Source organism: Falco cherrug, chromosome 1, assembly GCF_023634085.1.
Source record: "Falco cherrug isolate bFalChe1 chromosome 1, bFalChe1.pri, whole genome shotgun sequence".
Lineage (NCBI taxonomy): Eukaryota > Metazoa > Chordata > Aves > Falconiformes > Falconidae > Falco > Falco cherrug.
In genome coordinates this window covers 78,447,625-78,465,123 of record NC_073697.1, presented here as the reverse complement: position 1 = coordinate 78,465,123, position 17,499 = coordinate 78,447,625, and the positions used below count along the sequence as shown (strand labels likewise).

The 17,499-nt window shown below is 41.2% G+C and overlaps 1 protein-coding gene across 1 annotated transcript in view; it reads left to right on the top strand.

Moving 5' to 3' along the window:
• The first annotated feature begins 1,729 nt into the window (after nt 1-1,729).
• The window catches only part of DCHS2 (dachsous cadherin-related 2), a 72,979-nt gene continuing 57,209 nt past the window's right edge, over nt 1,730-17,499 (top strand). Inside the window, exons 1-3 of the mRNA XM_027804509.2 lie at nt 1,730-1,762; nt 2,838-3,029; nt 11,635-11,866. Of these exons, the coding sequence (XP_027660310.2) occupies nt 1,730-1,762; nt 2,838-3,029; nt 11,635-11,866 (457 nt within the window). The remainder of the gene's footprint in view (nt 1,763-2,837; nt 3,030-11,634; nt 11,867-17,499) is intronic.

Genomic DNA, 17,499 nt, shown 5'->3' with positions numbered 1-17,499 from the left:
GCAAGGCATGAAAGGGTCTTGGGGGGCTCTGCAAACACGGGGCTCCCATGGAGGAACTTTCTATCTACAGCACCAGAAACTCTGGTATGATGGATGGCCTTCAGTGCTGTGAGAAACTGTTGGGGAGGGGCAAGGTGCGTTGGAGTACATGGTACAATTGCAGACACAGTGATACCTCTTCTGAAACAGCAAATCTCATTTTGTGTGGAAGAAGTGGGGAATTCCACAGGGTGCTTAAAAACAGACAACAAACCACAATGAATAAAATACTGAAATAACATGTGTGTCTTTGGGGCTATCTGTCACTTTAAAATTCTGATGGAAGTAACTGGTCTAAAGTAAGATTTAGCTTTATAATTTGCTTTGGCACTTTTTACATGGTTTCCCTTTCCCCACTGCTAGGATTTTTAGCCTTCCCAAGCCACGTTTTCATTCATTTGGTTTTAATTCAGTCTTAGTTCAGTATCTTAATGCCAAAACAATTCCTCTGTGGGCAAAGAAGCGAGTGTGTAATGAAGGCACTGACTGGTCTTTCAGGCAGTGTTTGTACTAGTGGGAGAAGCAGCCAAAGGCTGTTCTGGGACCTGAAGGCCAGATGACCTGGCACAGCTTGTGTCCATGCAGCTAAATTCATTTACATCCCCAGACCAGGATGACCTCATCCAGACTTACTACTACAAATAGACCCTGGCTTGTCCTGCTTGGCCTTTTCTGCAGTTGTGCCTAAAACCTTGCCAGACGCTGATCTGTATGGGCAGTCACGTACAGACCTCCAGCTTTGCCCTGTCTGTGGCTGATGGCTGTGGGTCTCCCCGTACCAACCTGGGTCAGGTGTGTGCGGTACCTGGCACGGGTCTTCTCTGTGAACTCCCACCAGTTCTAACTCTCAGGCTTTGTGATAGTATGGTTTCCAAAGCTGCATTAAGGTCTTCAGGCGTTGTACTTGTGCAGGTAGACTGATGGAAAAACCACAGGATTTATCATCTTCAATGAGTAAGTAGAGAATGAAATCAACTGAGGAGGAAAAAGCCTTTAAGTATCTCCAATAATGACAAATTAGAGAACTAGAAATATTGGCTCTCTTAATGTATACATGTTTTTATGAATTGTTTTCTTCTGAGATGTTTGTATATTTAAATGAAAGCTTTCACAATGGGACATGCAGGATAGCCAAACTCAGCACAGAACAATTTGTTGTCAGAGATTATAAGGTGATAAAATTGACGGTGCATTGTACAAAACTGTTCTGTTTATCAAACACTTATTTAACCAATCCACCCTTTGTCCAAAGAGCAAGATTTTCACACTTGAGCATCCTGTTGACTTGACTGGTCAAGCTGGTGAAGCAGAACAGTTGTGTCGTGGTGCTGACGCAGCTGGGCAGCATTTATTCCTTGGCCCTGCTGGGGATGGAGGGGGTGGTGGGATGTCTCTGTCCACACAGGGCTGTGCCCACTTGAGTCTTGAAACTCCAAAGATGAAGACTCCAGCCGCTCTGAGCAGGGAACCTCTAGTGCTGAATCATCTTCACAGTGAAAATCCTGCCTTAGGTCCAGCTCTCCAGCTTCAGTGTGTGACTGCTGTTGGCTCGTCTGGGGACAGAGCCTGGCAGTGTCTTCCAGTAGCTTCCTCTTGGGCACTGGAGGGTGGCTATTAAAGCCCCTCTCAAACCTTCTCTTCTCCATCCTAAACGAGCCCAGATCCCTCAGCTTCTCCTCGTGCAGTGCACATGTATATGTTATTGGCAAAACATATCACTATGGTAAGCGTTTATTAAAATATTTTAAGAGGTAGGTTGATTTCTGACTACTCCTATGTGCATAAACCCCAAAGTATTAATGTTAGAACATACCTGAAAGGTTTGGGTTTTTCCTGTATTAAAATCTAAAATCACCTGATGATTTTAAATTATCGGGTGGTGCGTGCCTTAATCGCATGTTCTGTTAAAGAGCATTGACCTCCTACTGTTTGTGTAATGCCTTGTGAGTCCTTTAAAATGCAGCTGAGGGACGGTCATGCAGCATCTTGAAAGCTGCTCCAGGTTTTCATGTCTTGTTTGGGATTTATGGCAGAATTTATGCTGCATCAGATGTACTTAATATAGCTGAAAATAAAAGATGTTAGGCTCGTTTGTCATTCAGCAGTTACAGCTACATGCAAGACTACACAGGTGAGGTGATAAAGCCTCTCACAGCGACCTGCCGCAGCCTGTGCATGTCCTGCTTTGTGCTGTGCATGCATGTGATGGTCGTGTTTAGTTGTGTTGGTAGAGCTCTAGGTCCTTGAAGAGTGGACTGGACATCAAAAACTTCTCCATTCCTTGACTTGCATGGCTCACTGTGCCACCAGGCCCTGAAAGAGTGCTGAATTGAGCTTGGGGGAGTCTTTTAGAAAATGCATTAGGTAAGAATGTCCTGCAGCCCTTTTCTGATCTATTTATGCTGTAGTTTTCGTAAGACCTACCGCAACTGGTAAAAATAACATGAAAGGAAAGTGGCTTCATGTATGGTCTACTGACACGGCTTAACATGCGTGGCTTTCCCAGTCACAGGAAGCCCACTTGATTGAGGTAATTATTGACACATAAACAGGTAATATTATGGACAGGTCTAATCGATGTTGCATGCTTGTTGCAGTGCTTACACTGTCAGTCGTGGTCATTATTTTATGAACTGCAGGCAGACAGCTTAGGTAGCAGAATATGTTTGTATTTATTGTGCGCATGCACATTTGCTTTTACAACACAAACAGGTAACTTCAGAACAAAGTATCTCTGATTTTTGAATGAATGAGTAATAGTTTCACTGGCTTAATTTTGCCTCTCTGTTTCCTGGCAGGTCAAGGCAACAGATGCAGATGCCGACCGGTTTGGTGAAATTGAGTATTTTCTTTACGATGGATTTCATTATTATGAAAAATCCAAAGCCTTCCAGATTGACCCACGTACTGGTCAGATCTGTGTGTCTCAAGACATTGACAGAGAAGAAGATCCGACCACTTATGATCTCTTAGTAAAAGCTACAGATGGGGTAAGTTTCATCTTTCCATGCTGCCAGATTTGTGAATGCACTTGTAAATTTGGATGTGGTGTGTACTTCTAAATGAGAATGTAATGAGTAGGTAAAAATTGCATGAATGTGCATTTCTTACCTCTACAGAACGCAGAAAGTGATACTTCATGAACCATAAATTTTGACCCAAACTGATAACATTGGCTGTGAAATCCCCAATTACTCCTAAACAAGGTGTTGAAACCTTTCTAGGATGTGTAAGTCCCTGCTGATTTTCTTCCTCCTCTTGGAACCAGTGGACTCCAGGTTACCTCTGCTTCCTGCTTTCAAGGTGACTGCAGCAGTAATAAACTTGTGCTAGAGCTGCGTGGCTCCTGTGCATGCCAGTGACTTTCCTGGATAAATTCCTTGTCCTTTCTAGCTAGCTGATGCCATTGCTGCTGCTGTGGCTGGGTACAGCCTCCCTGCAGCGGCATGTCTGAAATTTTTCCCACATTACAAGATCTGGTGCTTGGAAGTGGGTATTCATGGTATGGTGAGGGCAGGGTGGTAGTATGTGCCTGAAACAATCCATTTCAGATCTCTGGCAGGAAGGGCGAGGAGACGTTCATTGTGGTAGAAACACATTGAGATTTCTGGGTGTAAACACGTGGTCTATCTGATGCCAGGTGAAAAGAAAATTTGGGTAGCGTGACCCCTGAAAAGATGGGAAGAAATTCCTGGGTTCATTTTGTTATGAAGGTATCCACAGGCTATTTGCAATCAGAGGCCCAGAAAGAGAGCAGCTGGTACTTAATTATTTTCAGCTTAAGTGGTGAACTGTGAGGAGGCTGAAGAAGATTACTGGTTGTCTTTGAATACTAAAATAAACATAAGGACACTATTAAAAATGTTTTTCAGGCTGCATTTTACAGCACAATTTGAGCTGAAAAACATTGAAATTAAGTTGTTTCAGGCTATACAATCTTTATTTCATACTTTGAATATTAACATTGCATTTAAGATACTGTCGTAGGTGTATCTAATATGAGTTTTTAAAAATGCAGTTGTGCTAGAAATATGGTATTTTTCATTAAAATGTGTGTACTTTTTGTTACTGTACACTGAAGAAACTTAGTGAACTTAAATAGCTGCAGTTGATGCTTGGTATTGTTGCATTTTGAGAATATAGAAGTTGAGGGTATATTTGTATGCTGTTGAATTTGGATATATGTGTAATAGCTAAGCAGTTAATCTGCTTTATTTCTTTAGCTGTCACTATTCAGTGTTTATTTCAGAGGCTACAGAAGCATTTTTTGGTATGAATGGTGCCTTTAGGAGTGTGCCTTTTCTTCCCCATAGATTTCTTTTGAGGATAAATGGTTATATAAGGATTTTTTTTGGTATGTTTTCTGACTCTATCTTATTTGAACACCTAATGATTTAAAAATGTAAGTCTTTTTTGTTACGACAGCATCTGTAATCTTTACAGCAGAAGTAAGTCCATGTGACCATTTTGGAATTTCTCTGATTTGTGATTTCTGTCTTCAGAATTCCTTTCTAGGCAAAATTTTGTAGCATGCACCTGAGTACAGACATCCAGGCCTCGAACAGTAAAGCAGTATTACAATGTATAACAGCAGAAAATTGTGTTCTGCTATACTTTATCACTTCATTTTTCCTCTCACTCATGTGGTTTGAAGCTGTTTAAATGTAAAAAACATACACATATCTGGAATATCAAGATCAGTGTCACTAACAGTGTACGTGAGAGCTGAATAATAGCACTGAAATTCTGACAAGTTTCTAAGATATCTGGTCTGGTCCAGAAGATTATTTTGAAAATGTGGGGAGGCAGGGGAAAAAAGTTAACATGAAGAAAGCTTGATGCATTTTTTTGGTTACGTTATTTTGAGTGATAAATCTTACATCAGAAGTTAAAGGAAAACACCCAATGCATTGAAACTATAGAGTATTTCATTTTTAAATTGGTCTTAATTTAGGATCCTTGTGTTTTCAGAAATTCAGTAATGGGGAGAGGGGATCAATTTTTTATTGCCTCGTCTGTGACAAGCAGGACTTGCGCTTTTTACTGAAAGTCAGCATTTTGTAGATCCCATTGATTTCTCTTCTAAAAATTTGCCTGACACCTAAATACTAAAGCACCTAAATTCAATATTGGCTTTTTAAAATTTTCGCTAAACCTGAAGTTATGCTGAGCCACTCTGCAATTGAATTATAGTAGGCTATTTTATCTCCTGGCATTCTGCTGCTAGTTTTGATGGATTAAAGATGTTAGGTGTGGAGTTCAAAGCAGAGGCTATGATCAGGGGAGATGTGTGTGCAGAAAAGACAGAGGAAGACTAAGGGTCACTGCTGACAAGGGGAGGGGGGGAAGAGAGATGAAAAGAAGGTAACAAAGTTAATTAAGTGAGGAGGAAAAGAAAGTATTTTCCAGGTGGTGCTCAGTTTATCTTACAGCAAAACTATCAGTTTCCTCCACCTGTCCATGCCTACTCCATTACATGGTTTCGGAGCTTGTTGGTCACGTCTTTTACGTGTTATGCAGCAAGTGTAATGGAGAACTGAAATAACACACAAAAGCCTGTGGGGAGGCAAGTGGAAAACAGATTCTGTTAAACTGGTGTTAAATACACATCCTGATTAAGTGGGGTTGAGGCTGATCATAATATTAGCATTGACCTTTCCAGTTGGCAGAGCTAGTTTTGGTCGCAAAGTCACTTCACGTACATATTTGGTACTCCTCTTTGAAATGCTTTTATATGAAAAGAAATCATGTAGTTAGGTTTATAGAAAGGTGTTTGCACGGAATTCCACAGCATCTGCATCTAGCCCTCTCCTTTGGTCTCTGAACTGCAGCAGACAGAGCTGTTCCAGTAGGGAGGGTAACTCCTGGGATTTGTGTGCCAGCTCTGCCTGGGACATCCCCTGCTCAAACTGCACCCTTGGTCACATCAGCTATATTTATGCACTTGTGACACATCAGAAACAGCCTCAGCAGGTGTTTGAGCAGTCTTCGAATTTACAGTCAGCTGAAAATTTCTTGTAATGATATTAAAATTGTAATTTTTTTCTCTCTCTGGAAAAAAAATCAGATTAATAATAAAATCAATCAGTAATCAAAGTATATGCATGCTTCCAAAGCAGTATAGGGGACAAAATTAGTGATTTTGTTTGTTCATTTGTTTTGAATATGTGCAAATTTGATCTGATACATTTTTAATTCTTCTGTTTGTGAAAACAAACAAAAAAGAGCCAATGTGACTGTAGTGGACACTCCATTGTGTGTTCTTCTCTATTTTCTTGGGGGTCTCCAAACTAACCATATATGTAAATTTGTGCTTCCTTTGTTTTGTGTTCTTCTGCCTTTAAGAGTCTTGATGTGAATTCATTTTCATCCAGGAAACCTTTTATTTTAACAGCACACACTTTTGCTGCTGTACAGTGGCAAATTTTATTGCTCTGTATCATGCATAATTCAATCATTTTGTTTATTCATTTGCATTTTTATGATGCCTGTCACTCCTCTTTTTCTTTCAACCAAATAAACAGTAATGACTGTGACTGCTAAAGAAAACCTGTTGTCATCCAGGGAAATTTTAATTGGACTAATGCTAATTTAAATTCTGTCTAGTAGCATCTGCACTACCTGCTTACACACGACAGTTGTCTGGCCTTCAAAGCCAAAATCTGAGTTTTGCAGTCTTGGGGTTGGTGCACAAATAGAAGCGTACAGGAGTGTCCAGCCTTGACTCTGGGAGCAGCTGGCCCACGCAGTTTTCTTCAAAACCTGGGGAAGACTGTATGACCTATGCTTGTAAGAGCTGCTACCAGGCATGGACCAATTCCAGCAATGCACATTTCTGAAGCTAACAGGACCTTGTGCTGGTGTACCCACTCTCTTCATCGGTGTGGTGAGAAGTTTCAAAAACTGCAGAGCACAGGCAGTGTGTTCTTCCACTTTGTCCCCCACCAGTATAAGGGGTGCCACAGACCAATCTCTGTGCCCTACTGATAGTCCAGAGGTTGGGTTTAGGGGGGTTGATGCCTTTTCCCTTTGCAGATTGGACTGCCTTGGTTTTGTTTTCTCCAAGTGAGGTTCTTGAATGCTGTGATAGGACTGCCCCTAATGGTGATTTGAAGACTGCCATTTAATGGTGTTGGGAGGTAATTAAAATTCTTATTATCTTAATAATCAACTGGAGATGAGAAGAAGCATCCTTGTGTATATCTTCAATAGGAATGTTAGATCTTCAGTTTTTCAGCTGCTACATAATCATTGCAAAAGGTAAAATACCATTGGCAGGTCTATTAGTGACCCTCTTACTGCCTTTCAGCATAGAAAAATACTTTGTTCTTCATCACTTGCTTTTTTCTAAACCGTACTGCTTGTCCAATTTTCTCTTTTACACTGAAGCAATTGAAACACAGAGAGAAATACTCGACGCAGGAAAACCTTCTGGAGAGGTTAAGGCTTTTATAAGAATTGGTGATATCTCTCTATTTTGACAGCATTATGACTGCAAGGTGACATGTCTTTTTAGGTTTGACAAAAAAGAAGAAAAAAGAAAATATGTCTTCATGTCAGATCTTGTATATCACAGTTTAGTTTGGAACAAAAAGTTGACAGCACAGTTCATTGACAAAAACATTGGAGGCTACCAGTGGTCCAAATCTTGATGGATTCTTAATCATTTTACAGCATCAAGACAAAGAAATACAGCTATTCAAAATAGCACCTTTTCTACTTACTAAGCTAAAGAGACTCATGCCAAAGGCAGGATTAATTTTCCTTTTTTTTTTTTTGACACATGATAGAAGCATACTAATGGCTTTGGATTTTCACACAAGTTTGGTCCTGCAAAAAGTAAAGAAAATACTACTTGTGGCTATTTTGATTTGGTGGTAGTTTATGTCCCCTCTTTGTTCCACAGGGCACACAACTCTCAGGAGTCTGACGAAGAAGCCATTCTAATTGTGACTACTTGTGGCATCAAACAGCCCAACAGTCGTTAAAAATACTTTAATATTTGAGAAGGGGCTTGCAAAACGAAAAAACTATGGGTTTCTGTTGCTTGTAACATGTTTTGACAAATGTGATTTTCTATCAGCAACAGACTTGTTTAAATCAGCCTTCGTATTTTGGAAGATCTATGTTGTGCTTGCTCCTGAGTAGATAAATTACATCCATGTGGTTAGAAATAAAGCAGTTTGTCCCTTCCTATTTGGGATGATAGTTAAGAATTCTGATAGCCAGAGCAAGAAATGGGCCATTACCAGTTAATATTGTACTTGAGTTGTGTGTGGGGGATACACTGCTGCTTTTGAAAAAGAAGGTTCTGTCTCCATCATAGAATTTGGTCTGTCTTCTGAGAGATTAGGTTCCCCCATATACTTAGAATTAATCAATTTCCAAAGACTTTCCAGTCTTTATGTAACTCTGTAGGATAAATATGAATTGGTTGGAGTGTGGTGTTAGGGTTTTTTTAATGTCTGTTTAGCAATAATGAACCTTGGAAGAAGTAATTTAACTTCATGAGAAGTTCTCATGAGTTTTTGCAGTTTGGTTTCATGCTGTTAGAACCATCTTTTTAGATGGTTTTTATTCTTGACCTCGCTTCTCCCTTGGCCCTCTTAGAAATGTTTCTGATTCTGTCCTAAAGTACTTGATAGCCACAGAGCATCTTCTGACAGTGAACAGAGCACATGGGCCTCCCTTTTAGCTCCTGTGCAGGGGTTTCTTTCCTGTGGAAACCAAGGTATTGGGGAAGAAACTCTCTCCAAGGTGGGGTTGGGGTGTCAGTAGTGAGCCCACTAGATCTGCATTCTCCACTTGTCCCTATCAGCAGAGGGTTTCATGGCTGCTTCCGTTTTGAGGCTGATGGTAGCACAGTACCCTGCTGCCATGGTTTAACCCCAGCCAGCAGCTAAGCACCATGCAGCTGCTTGCCCGCTTCCCCCTGCTTGGTTGGGGGAGAGAATTGGAAGGGTAAAAGTGAGAGAACGGATGGTTAAAGGCAGCGTAATAGGTAAAGCAAAAGCCATGCACACAAGCAAAGCAGAACAAGGAATTCATTCAGCACTTCCCGTTGGCAGGCAGGTGTTCAGCCATCTCCAGGAAAGTGGGGCTCCATCACAGTAATGGTTGCTTGGGAAGACAAATGCCATCACTCCAAATGTGCTCCCCTTCCTCCTCCTCCTCCTCCCAGCTTTGTATGCTGAGTGTGATGTCATATGGTCTGGAATATCCCCTTGGTCAGTTGAGGTCAGCTTGCTCATGGGGTGAGAGACAGAAAAGGCCTCGTGTTGCTCAGCAGTGACTAAAACATCCCTGTGTTATCAACATTGTTTTCAGCACAAATCCAAAACATAGCCTCATACTAACTATCATGAAGAAAATTAACTCTATCCCAGCCAAAACCAGCATGCCTTCACAGTCCTAGTCCCCAGGTATGTGTCCTGACTGCTGGCTGCCTCCATAGCAATGTAAGCCCTGGACACATGCCATGCCTTATATTCTTCAGAAGAAAACCCAAGCACAGCAGGAGCATGTGGGCCAGATCTCCTAGTCTGAGAGTGAAACAGACACACGATACACAAGGTCATCTTTAATTTTCCACATACTTGAGCCTTCATGGGAATGTCACTGTCACTCAACAGAGGTGATATTACTACATGGAAGAAAAAACCCAAAACAGAACAAGGCAAAAATCCCAATGGAAATGTGGAAGAGAATGCTGGTAGTACTTTTTGGCCAAAAGTAAGTCTGAAATTGTGGACATAATAAGCAAACCCTCAGAAGTAGTTTTGGGGTGATTGTTATGCTGCAGGGCAAGCCTAAAGGAATAGTAGTCAGTCTGAATCATTGGATAGTCTCATGAAGGTCAAGTTTAAAAACAATTGACATGAACAATTAGGTTGCTGAAATATGCAACCTAGTTTGTTTTTTTTTATATCATAGCTACTGTGACTGCAAGATGAAGTTTGGGCTAGCTCAGCATAGCTTGGCATGTGTATGCACCAACATCTGATCTGTGTCAGCAGTTTCTGTAAGTGACTGATGGGTGCAAGCACAGCGTGCTCAGCATGACTTTGAGCACAGTATACTTCCTCTGTGTCTTCATGTACTGCGTACAGCACATGCAGGCTATACATCACATCTTTTGCTTTGTGCCTCTATTGCACATGTCAGTGCCACAGCATTCACTGTTAGATGTGTGCAGTGGAGCTGCTTTTAAAAATGTTTGTAGTTACAGCTGTAAATTAAGTTTGGAAATACGAACCCTTCCAAACTGATGGACAGAGTCTGCAGAGAATATGAGGTAGCATCTCTAAGAAGTAAATTGCCATTTGTTTCACTCATGGCCCTGTGGGGTCTACACTTCAGCACCCTCAGAATTGTGTTTTTTTCCAGGTTGTCACAAATTCAGTACTTTGCCATTGCAAATTGTGATTTTGCTGTAGCACAGTTTGGTAAGCCAGCTTGCAGTTGCTCCTTGGTTCTCTGGTTCCACTGCAGAGCAAGGTTGAAGGTGGTCCCCTGGCTGCCCATGTAGTATTCCAGTGGGGTCTTGGTGGGCACCTGGAGCAGGAACTTCAACTGTGTGGAGAGCAGCGCAGCAGCTGAGCTGGGGTAGCGAAGAGATGTGCCAAACCTGCGACCAAGGCCTGGCGCTTTTCCTAGCTCTTTGTGTAGGGAAAAGAAACAAAAGCAGAGCAGTTGAGCCAAACCCCCTAGAAAGCATGGTCAGACCTCTTTCCCTGCAAAATCACAAATGCACTGGAAATAATTTTATGTAATCGGTTACGAATTTTGTATTGACAAATTGTTTCAGCTATGTGCTTCAGTTGAATTTACAGTGTTCCAACTCAGTGTACACAAAGTGAAGGTATGGGCATGTAGACAAACACATGTACATATATATGCACACACTCACACACATATATACACAAATAAAATATGCATCTATGAACACAGACACACACTGCATGAACAGAACTGCTTGAACCTGCCAGAGTGATAAATTGAGGATAGGTCTTGCAGATAGCAGCTGACAGGTAGCTTTTGGCTGTCCTGCACTGCTCTGCTCTCAGTCTGGGTTCTTAATAGTTGAAAAAGCCGGATATTTGCTGTTATGATGGTTATACTTTTAAAAACTGGAAGATTGGTAGATAGAAAGTTATTTTGTTTTACTGAAGCACTGGTCACCTGAGGGGCATGTATTTCTGGGGCAGAAAACCCTGACTTCTATCTGTGAAGGAAAAAGTGGTGTGTAGGTGATTACAGTAAAACCAAGTGTGGTTAGACTAGCAAGGATGTGATATGCGTAGTGCTCATTAGTATTAACAAAAATAACTTTGTGTTCAGGCCTCACAATTGTAAGAAGTTGAACTTCTTTGTGTACTTAGCCCACTGGTGGTGTTCTGAGCATGTAGCTTGCCTAAATGCAGTATTTTGAGGTACTACAGATAGGGTAAGTTGGTTTTAACAGACATTTTCAATATTGTTGTAGCATGTTCTGTTTCCTAATGATGGGCTGAAGCCAGATTTGTATCATTTTATTGTGTACACTTTTAAAATTGACCTTGGTTTTTGCTTTTATCTTTCTAATTTATCCAACAGGGTGGATTGAGTGCCCAAGCTTTTGTTCGCATCGAGATAGAAGATATTAATGATAATCAACCTGTTTTTGAGCAAGCCGTGTATGTGGCGAGCATCAGTAGTCACACACAGCCAGGAACAGAGATCATCAATGTTGTTGCCACAGACAGAGATTCGGGAATATATGGCATTGTCACATATGAACTAGTCCCGGGAGAATTTTCTTCTTTTTTCACAGTGGATACATCCACAGGTACTCTGATTCAGAAAGACTATAATTATACAACATGTATTTTTGGCTTGATGATGCTTTTTTGCTTTTATTTGGAGTCCTGTCATACAGTTGAAACATATTCTGCTGGAAAATGATTCTAGAGGAAGGAGGAGGATTTAGGTTTTATGTGAAGCATTTGCTTTCACTGGAATAAACAGGAGAATGGGGAACAGAGTACATGCCAATGCAATACAGGACAAGCAGTATGCTGCATCCACTATTTTCAGCTATAAATCTATTCATCATTGTAGGAAATAATCAAAGCATTATTTTTTACAGTAATATCTGAATTCCTGAAATTTTTAGGTCTTACTCTTGAGGAGCAGTAAACGACTTTTCAAGTTGCCCTTTTGTTTAATCTCTCTGTTTCTGTCCCAGTCTTCTTTCTGCACGCTATGCTAGAATAAGGCCCTGTTCTGCTCATAGTCTTACGATATCCAGCTGCCTTCCTGTTTGACTCAATGATTGGCTTCGTAAGTGGCTTTTTCTGCCTTTTACTTCCTGATATGATTCTTCATCCTTCTGGTTTCTGGAGAGAGGTTCAGTGAAGAAGTGATGACAAGAGCAAGAAAACAATGATGGCGAAAGGAAATCTGGGTGAAATTTTTTGATGACAGGTTGAATTTCACAGATTGAATTACCTTTCCCACGGCCATAAAGCAGCCCCTGTAGTCTGCTTTTCTAGCCTTAAAATAGTTACTAACTTCAGCTGGAAAGCACACGAGCAGCGTATCTACAAATGTCCATGGTGTCTTTCAGGGAGTGGTTAACTAAACTGCAGCTACCATTTTACTTGAGAGCCAGCCCTTGCACATGAATGTACCCTGTTCAGCAGTTTTGCTTTGTGATGGTCGTGGCACAGGGGACTATTTTATATGTTTTAAGAATTTTTTTGGGCTGTTGCACATCTGTATGTATTAGCTGTTTGGTGTATGAAATGTCACAAGGATCTGTTCTTTCAAAATAGTGCCTATTTTCACTTTCTTACACAGTCCCCAAAATATGAACAGAAGAAACTAATCTTAGGAAGTCAGTCCGCTTGTCTTGGCTATTTCAGAATTTATTTAACAATGGACTTTTAATTGCCTGTCAAATCAGATTCTGTGGGGCATAACTGATGCCAAGAATACATAGCTCGATCAAAAATTAGGGAACTGGATCTCCACAGGCATTGAACTGGTCATTTTAACAGTGCCCCAGGCAGGCTTGTCAGGGGAGCCCCTGTGGATCATGCTAGCAGCACTGGCTTTGCAGCAGTCCTCTCTTCTGAAAGGCTTCTTCCTCGAATTGTGACCTTTTGGCCTTTTTTTCTAGTTTTGGCATGTAAGTTACTATTATCTTGCAGATTCATCATGGTATTTTATCAAAGGCAGACCAAATTCAGGGTGAAGTTGCTTTAGGTCACTATTGCTGACATTTCATGATGAGAAGAGCATTTAGGTCAGAGACACTCTTCCCAACGTTATAATGCTTGGAATCTGATTACACTCCTGGGCAATTCAGGACGTCAAGACTGTGTCTAATTTTAACTTACTAATATTAATGGTGTGTGGGATTTTTATTCCCTGAAGATTACATGTTTTCCTTTCATATTCTTCCACGTCTGCCTACAGTAGTGCTTATGCTCCATCACTGATGAACAGAATGATTTTTAAGCTCTTGGCAAAAATAAACATCAGAAACAAAACAAACATTAAAACTGCCAATTTGTCACACTGAAATCTTGCAATTGTTGCATGTTAAATAGCTGCAAAAGCTGTTCAGTGTTCAGAGGAAGATGAAACAAGTGGCTTGGTATTAGGTCACAGAGATTTTGAGCTCTTTCTCCTTCTTGTTAGGACTGACATTTCCCAGTTTTCATTGTGATAAAGCTGTCTTCATGTGCTCTGATACATGGCCTGATTTAGATGTGGCTTTCTGAAGGTTACATGAGTGACTTTATCTAGTTGTGAGCTGTATTTTGTGAACAGAGGGCAATGGACAAGTCTGACAAGAAATAAGAATTCTTCAGGAGGTGGATCCCCAAACCTGTAAGCCAAACGATCGTAATACAGTTTTGGTCTTTGGTTTTCTGATCTTCTGGGTGTGCAGTCTGTTAGTGATGAGTTCTGCAGTTCTTCCAATTTGCAGTATGGCATATTCTGGTTGGGCTGCTCTTTTGATTATTAGAGGACCTAAAAGGAGGCTCAGCAGTGGTGGTGCTGATAAAGCATTTATAAATGAGGAATGAAAATCAGTGCATTAATCTCTTTGACTTACGTTCATTGCAGTCCTTAGCATTATACCTGTAAGTGGACAGAGATATTTTCAATAGTATGAGCTTTAAGTTAATCAGTAGCTAACAGTTTGTCACATTAAAATCATATGCAGGCTGATGCTGTTCTCCATGGCATATGTAATTTCTTTTTTATGGCATCTAGATTGTGATTTTGAATGTTTATCTTACTGTAGTTTTCTTCAGGGATGTTTTTGGAGTGCTGTACTTAAAATACTCACTAAAGATTAACTTTTTATTCCCCTATCCCCTTTTTCATCTTTAAAAGAGGAATTGATAAAATAATAAAAAGTGCAACCCGAATCCTTCACTACTATGCCTTGCTTCTGGCTGTTGTTTCGTTAAAACAATTGTATGGATGAATCAAGAAAGCTTTTGGCTTTGCATAGCAAGCTGTGTTCACAACACAGGATATCATACCAGCTGGTCAACCGCTGACTGTATAGCATATATCAGTGGTGCTTTTGATATATAGATACTATGAGGATGAGCCACATCCAAGCTCCTTGAAGGGCTCCATCTTTTGTTTCAGGCACTGTGACATGTGGATGTGCAGATAAATTCAATGAGAGTAGGAAGGAAGAGCCTTTCACAGAGCAGACAGATACTCCGTTAAAAAGTTTTTTGAATTCTAAACAAGTCTTTATTTATATTTATTGTATCTATTAGTTACATTTGTTTCCTATTTTAGCTTTTAGGTAGTGCATTTATTGTTTGTGATATGCTCTTTTAATAACTCTTAAATAACATTTATTGCATTTCCCTTTGATAAAAAAATTGAAATGAAATATTTTGTTTGATTGATGGTAGACTGTCCACAAAAAAAACCACTTTAAGAACTGTGTAACTAAAAAAATATATGGATAGGGAACTCTAAACCAGTTCCTGTGCTAGTTCGTGACTCTTGCTATCGTTTGTTTCTAGTGTTAGTGTAAACAACATCTTGGCTTCATTATGTTTCCTTTTGTAGATATCTGATCCATGCATGATCTATGAACAGCACTCGTGAATTGATTAGAACAGAGCAAGTTGAAACGCTCTTCTGGCTAAGAAACTGTTTGAGCTATGTTTGTTTATTTTCCCATCATTACCCAACAAGCTATCTGAAAAACAGTATATTTATAGTTATGGCTCAGCAGGTAATTAAGAATGTAAGTCACAGAAGACAATCACAAGTGTGACTGAAAACCTATGCAGTGCTTAACTTTAAAGCTTTGGGATTAATAATTGAATTTCTAAACTTTCATTAAGTTACAAGCTTTAATATTTTCTTTCACCCAAGGGCATATAATTCATTTTTCCATTGATCTTAGTGATAACCTTCTTGAGAGCTGGATAAAAAGATGGTTATCATCTTACTGTAGCCCTGGTTCAGGGAAGCTCTTTCAAATCAACAAAGTTAATATTTTTTGAAAATTATTTTGGGGCAATGTGACTTCGTGTCGGTTTTCAGGTAAATGGCCTGTTCATATTTTTAGAACAAGTGCCCTACCTAGTCACTGTGTGCAGAGAAAAACTCTTATCAAAGCTAAGTCAAAGGCAGCAGCCATTGGTTTCTGGTCATTTGAAGGTATTAGTGATTTAAACGTAGTATGAAAAGGCTGTAGGGAAAGTAGCATTCACACAATGTACATTACAGCAATATAAGCATTTAACTGAGCTGCTCTGTTTCTTTTGCCTGTAAAAGATATTTAGGCTTGTGTTTCTGTGACTCCTGCCTAAATCAGATGCTTGAAACAGAGGCTATGACATTCCTCCTTTGTATTTTACTGAGAATATTTCTGTGAGTGTGGTGGTTGGACCCTGGCTGGATGCCGGGTGCCCCCCCAAGCCACCCTGTCACTGCCCTCCTCTGCTGGACAGGGGAGAGAAAATACAATGAAAGGCTCGTGGGTCGAGATAAGGGCAGGGAGATCACTCAGCAATTGCTGTCATGGGCAAAAGAGACTCGGTTTAGGGAAATAATTTACTTTATTGCCAATCAAATTATGGTAGGGTAATGAGAAATAAAACCCAAACTTAAAACCCCTTCCCCACACTCCTCCCTTTTTCCAAGCTCAGTTTCACTCCCAATTTCTCTACCTCCTCTCACCCAGTGGCACAGGGGGATGAGGAGCAGGGGCTGCGGTCACCTCATCACACATCTCTGCTGCTCCTTCTTCCTCATGCTCTTCCCCTGCTCCAGCGTGGGGTCCTCCTGAGGCAGACAGACCTCCATGAACTTCTCCAACATGAGTCATTCCCGTGGGCTGCTGTTCTTCACAAACTGCTCCAGCGTGGGTGCCTTGTGGGGCCACAAGTCCCGTCAGCAAACCCGCCCCAGCCCAGGCTCCTCTCTCCATGGGGCCACGGGTCACAGCCTCCTTTGGGCATCCACCTGCTCCAGCGTTAACCCCCACGGGCTGGGGGTGGGATCTGCTCCAGCGTGGGGTCCCCACAGGCTGCGGGTGGGATCTGCTCCAGCGTTAACCCCCACGGGCTGAGGGCACAGCCGGCCTCCCCATGGGCTTCCCCTGGGGCTGCAGGGGAGCTTCTGCTCCGGCCCTGGAGCACCCCCTGCCTCTCCCCCTGTGCCGGCCTGGGGGGCTGCAGGGCTGCTCCGCTCACATATTCTCACTCCTCTCCTGCTGCTGTGCGGAAACTTTTTCTCCCCATTCTCAAACATGGTATCCCAGAGGTGCTACCACCATCACTGACAAACTGTTTTGGCCAGCGGTGGGTCTGTCTCGGAGCCCCCTGGCATTGGCTCCATCGCACATGGGGGAAGCTTCTAGCAGCTTCTCACAGAGCCACCCCTGTAGCCCCCCTGCTACCAAAGCCTTGCTGCACAAACCCAATACATTGAGGAATTCGGAGGTCTTTGCGTTGACTTGAAGATACTTCGATCAACTTTGTCATAATACCATCTGTTACTTATTTATGCCAAAAAATACATATTGAGTACAGCAGACAAGTCTTGTTACAAGAGCTGTTTAGTAGTTTAGCGTTAATATTTTTTTTGTCAGCACAGAAGTACAGCTTCTGCAAAATGAGCATTGTTTTGAGGACATTTTGATTTGCTGAAAAAATAATTTCCTCCAAGATTAATTCTGATTTCTTAAGTGAATAGCATAGTGTATCATGTGACTAAAATGTCCTGTAAGAGTTGTAGAGCAGTCTGGGAGCTTAGTCCGTTGGAGAAGGATAAAAGGAGGGATACAACTGAGGACATGCAAATTTAAGAATATAAGAATTATTAACTTAATCAGCCAAAAGGCAGATTTAAGTCCAGCATCTTATCTCTTTAACAGTGTCTGGTAATGGATACAAAAAGAGAGGTGAAGTGTAGCGCTTGTAC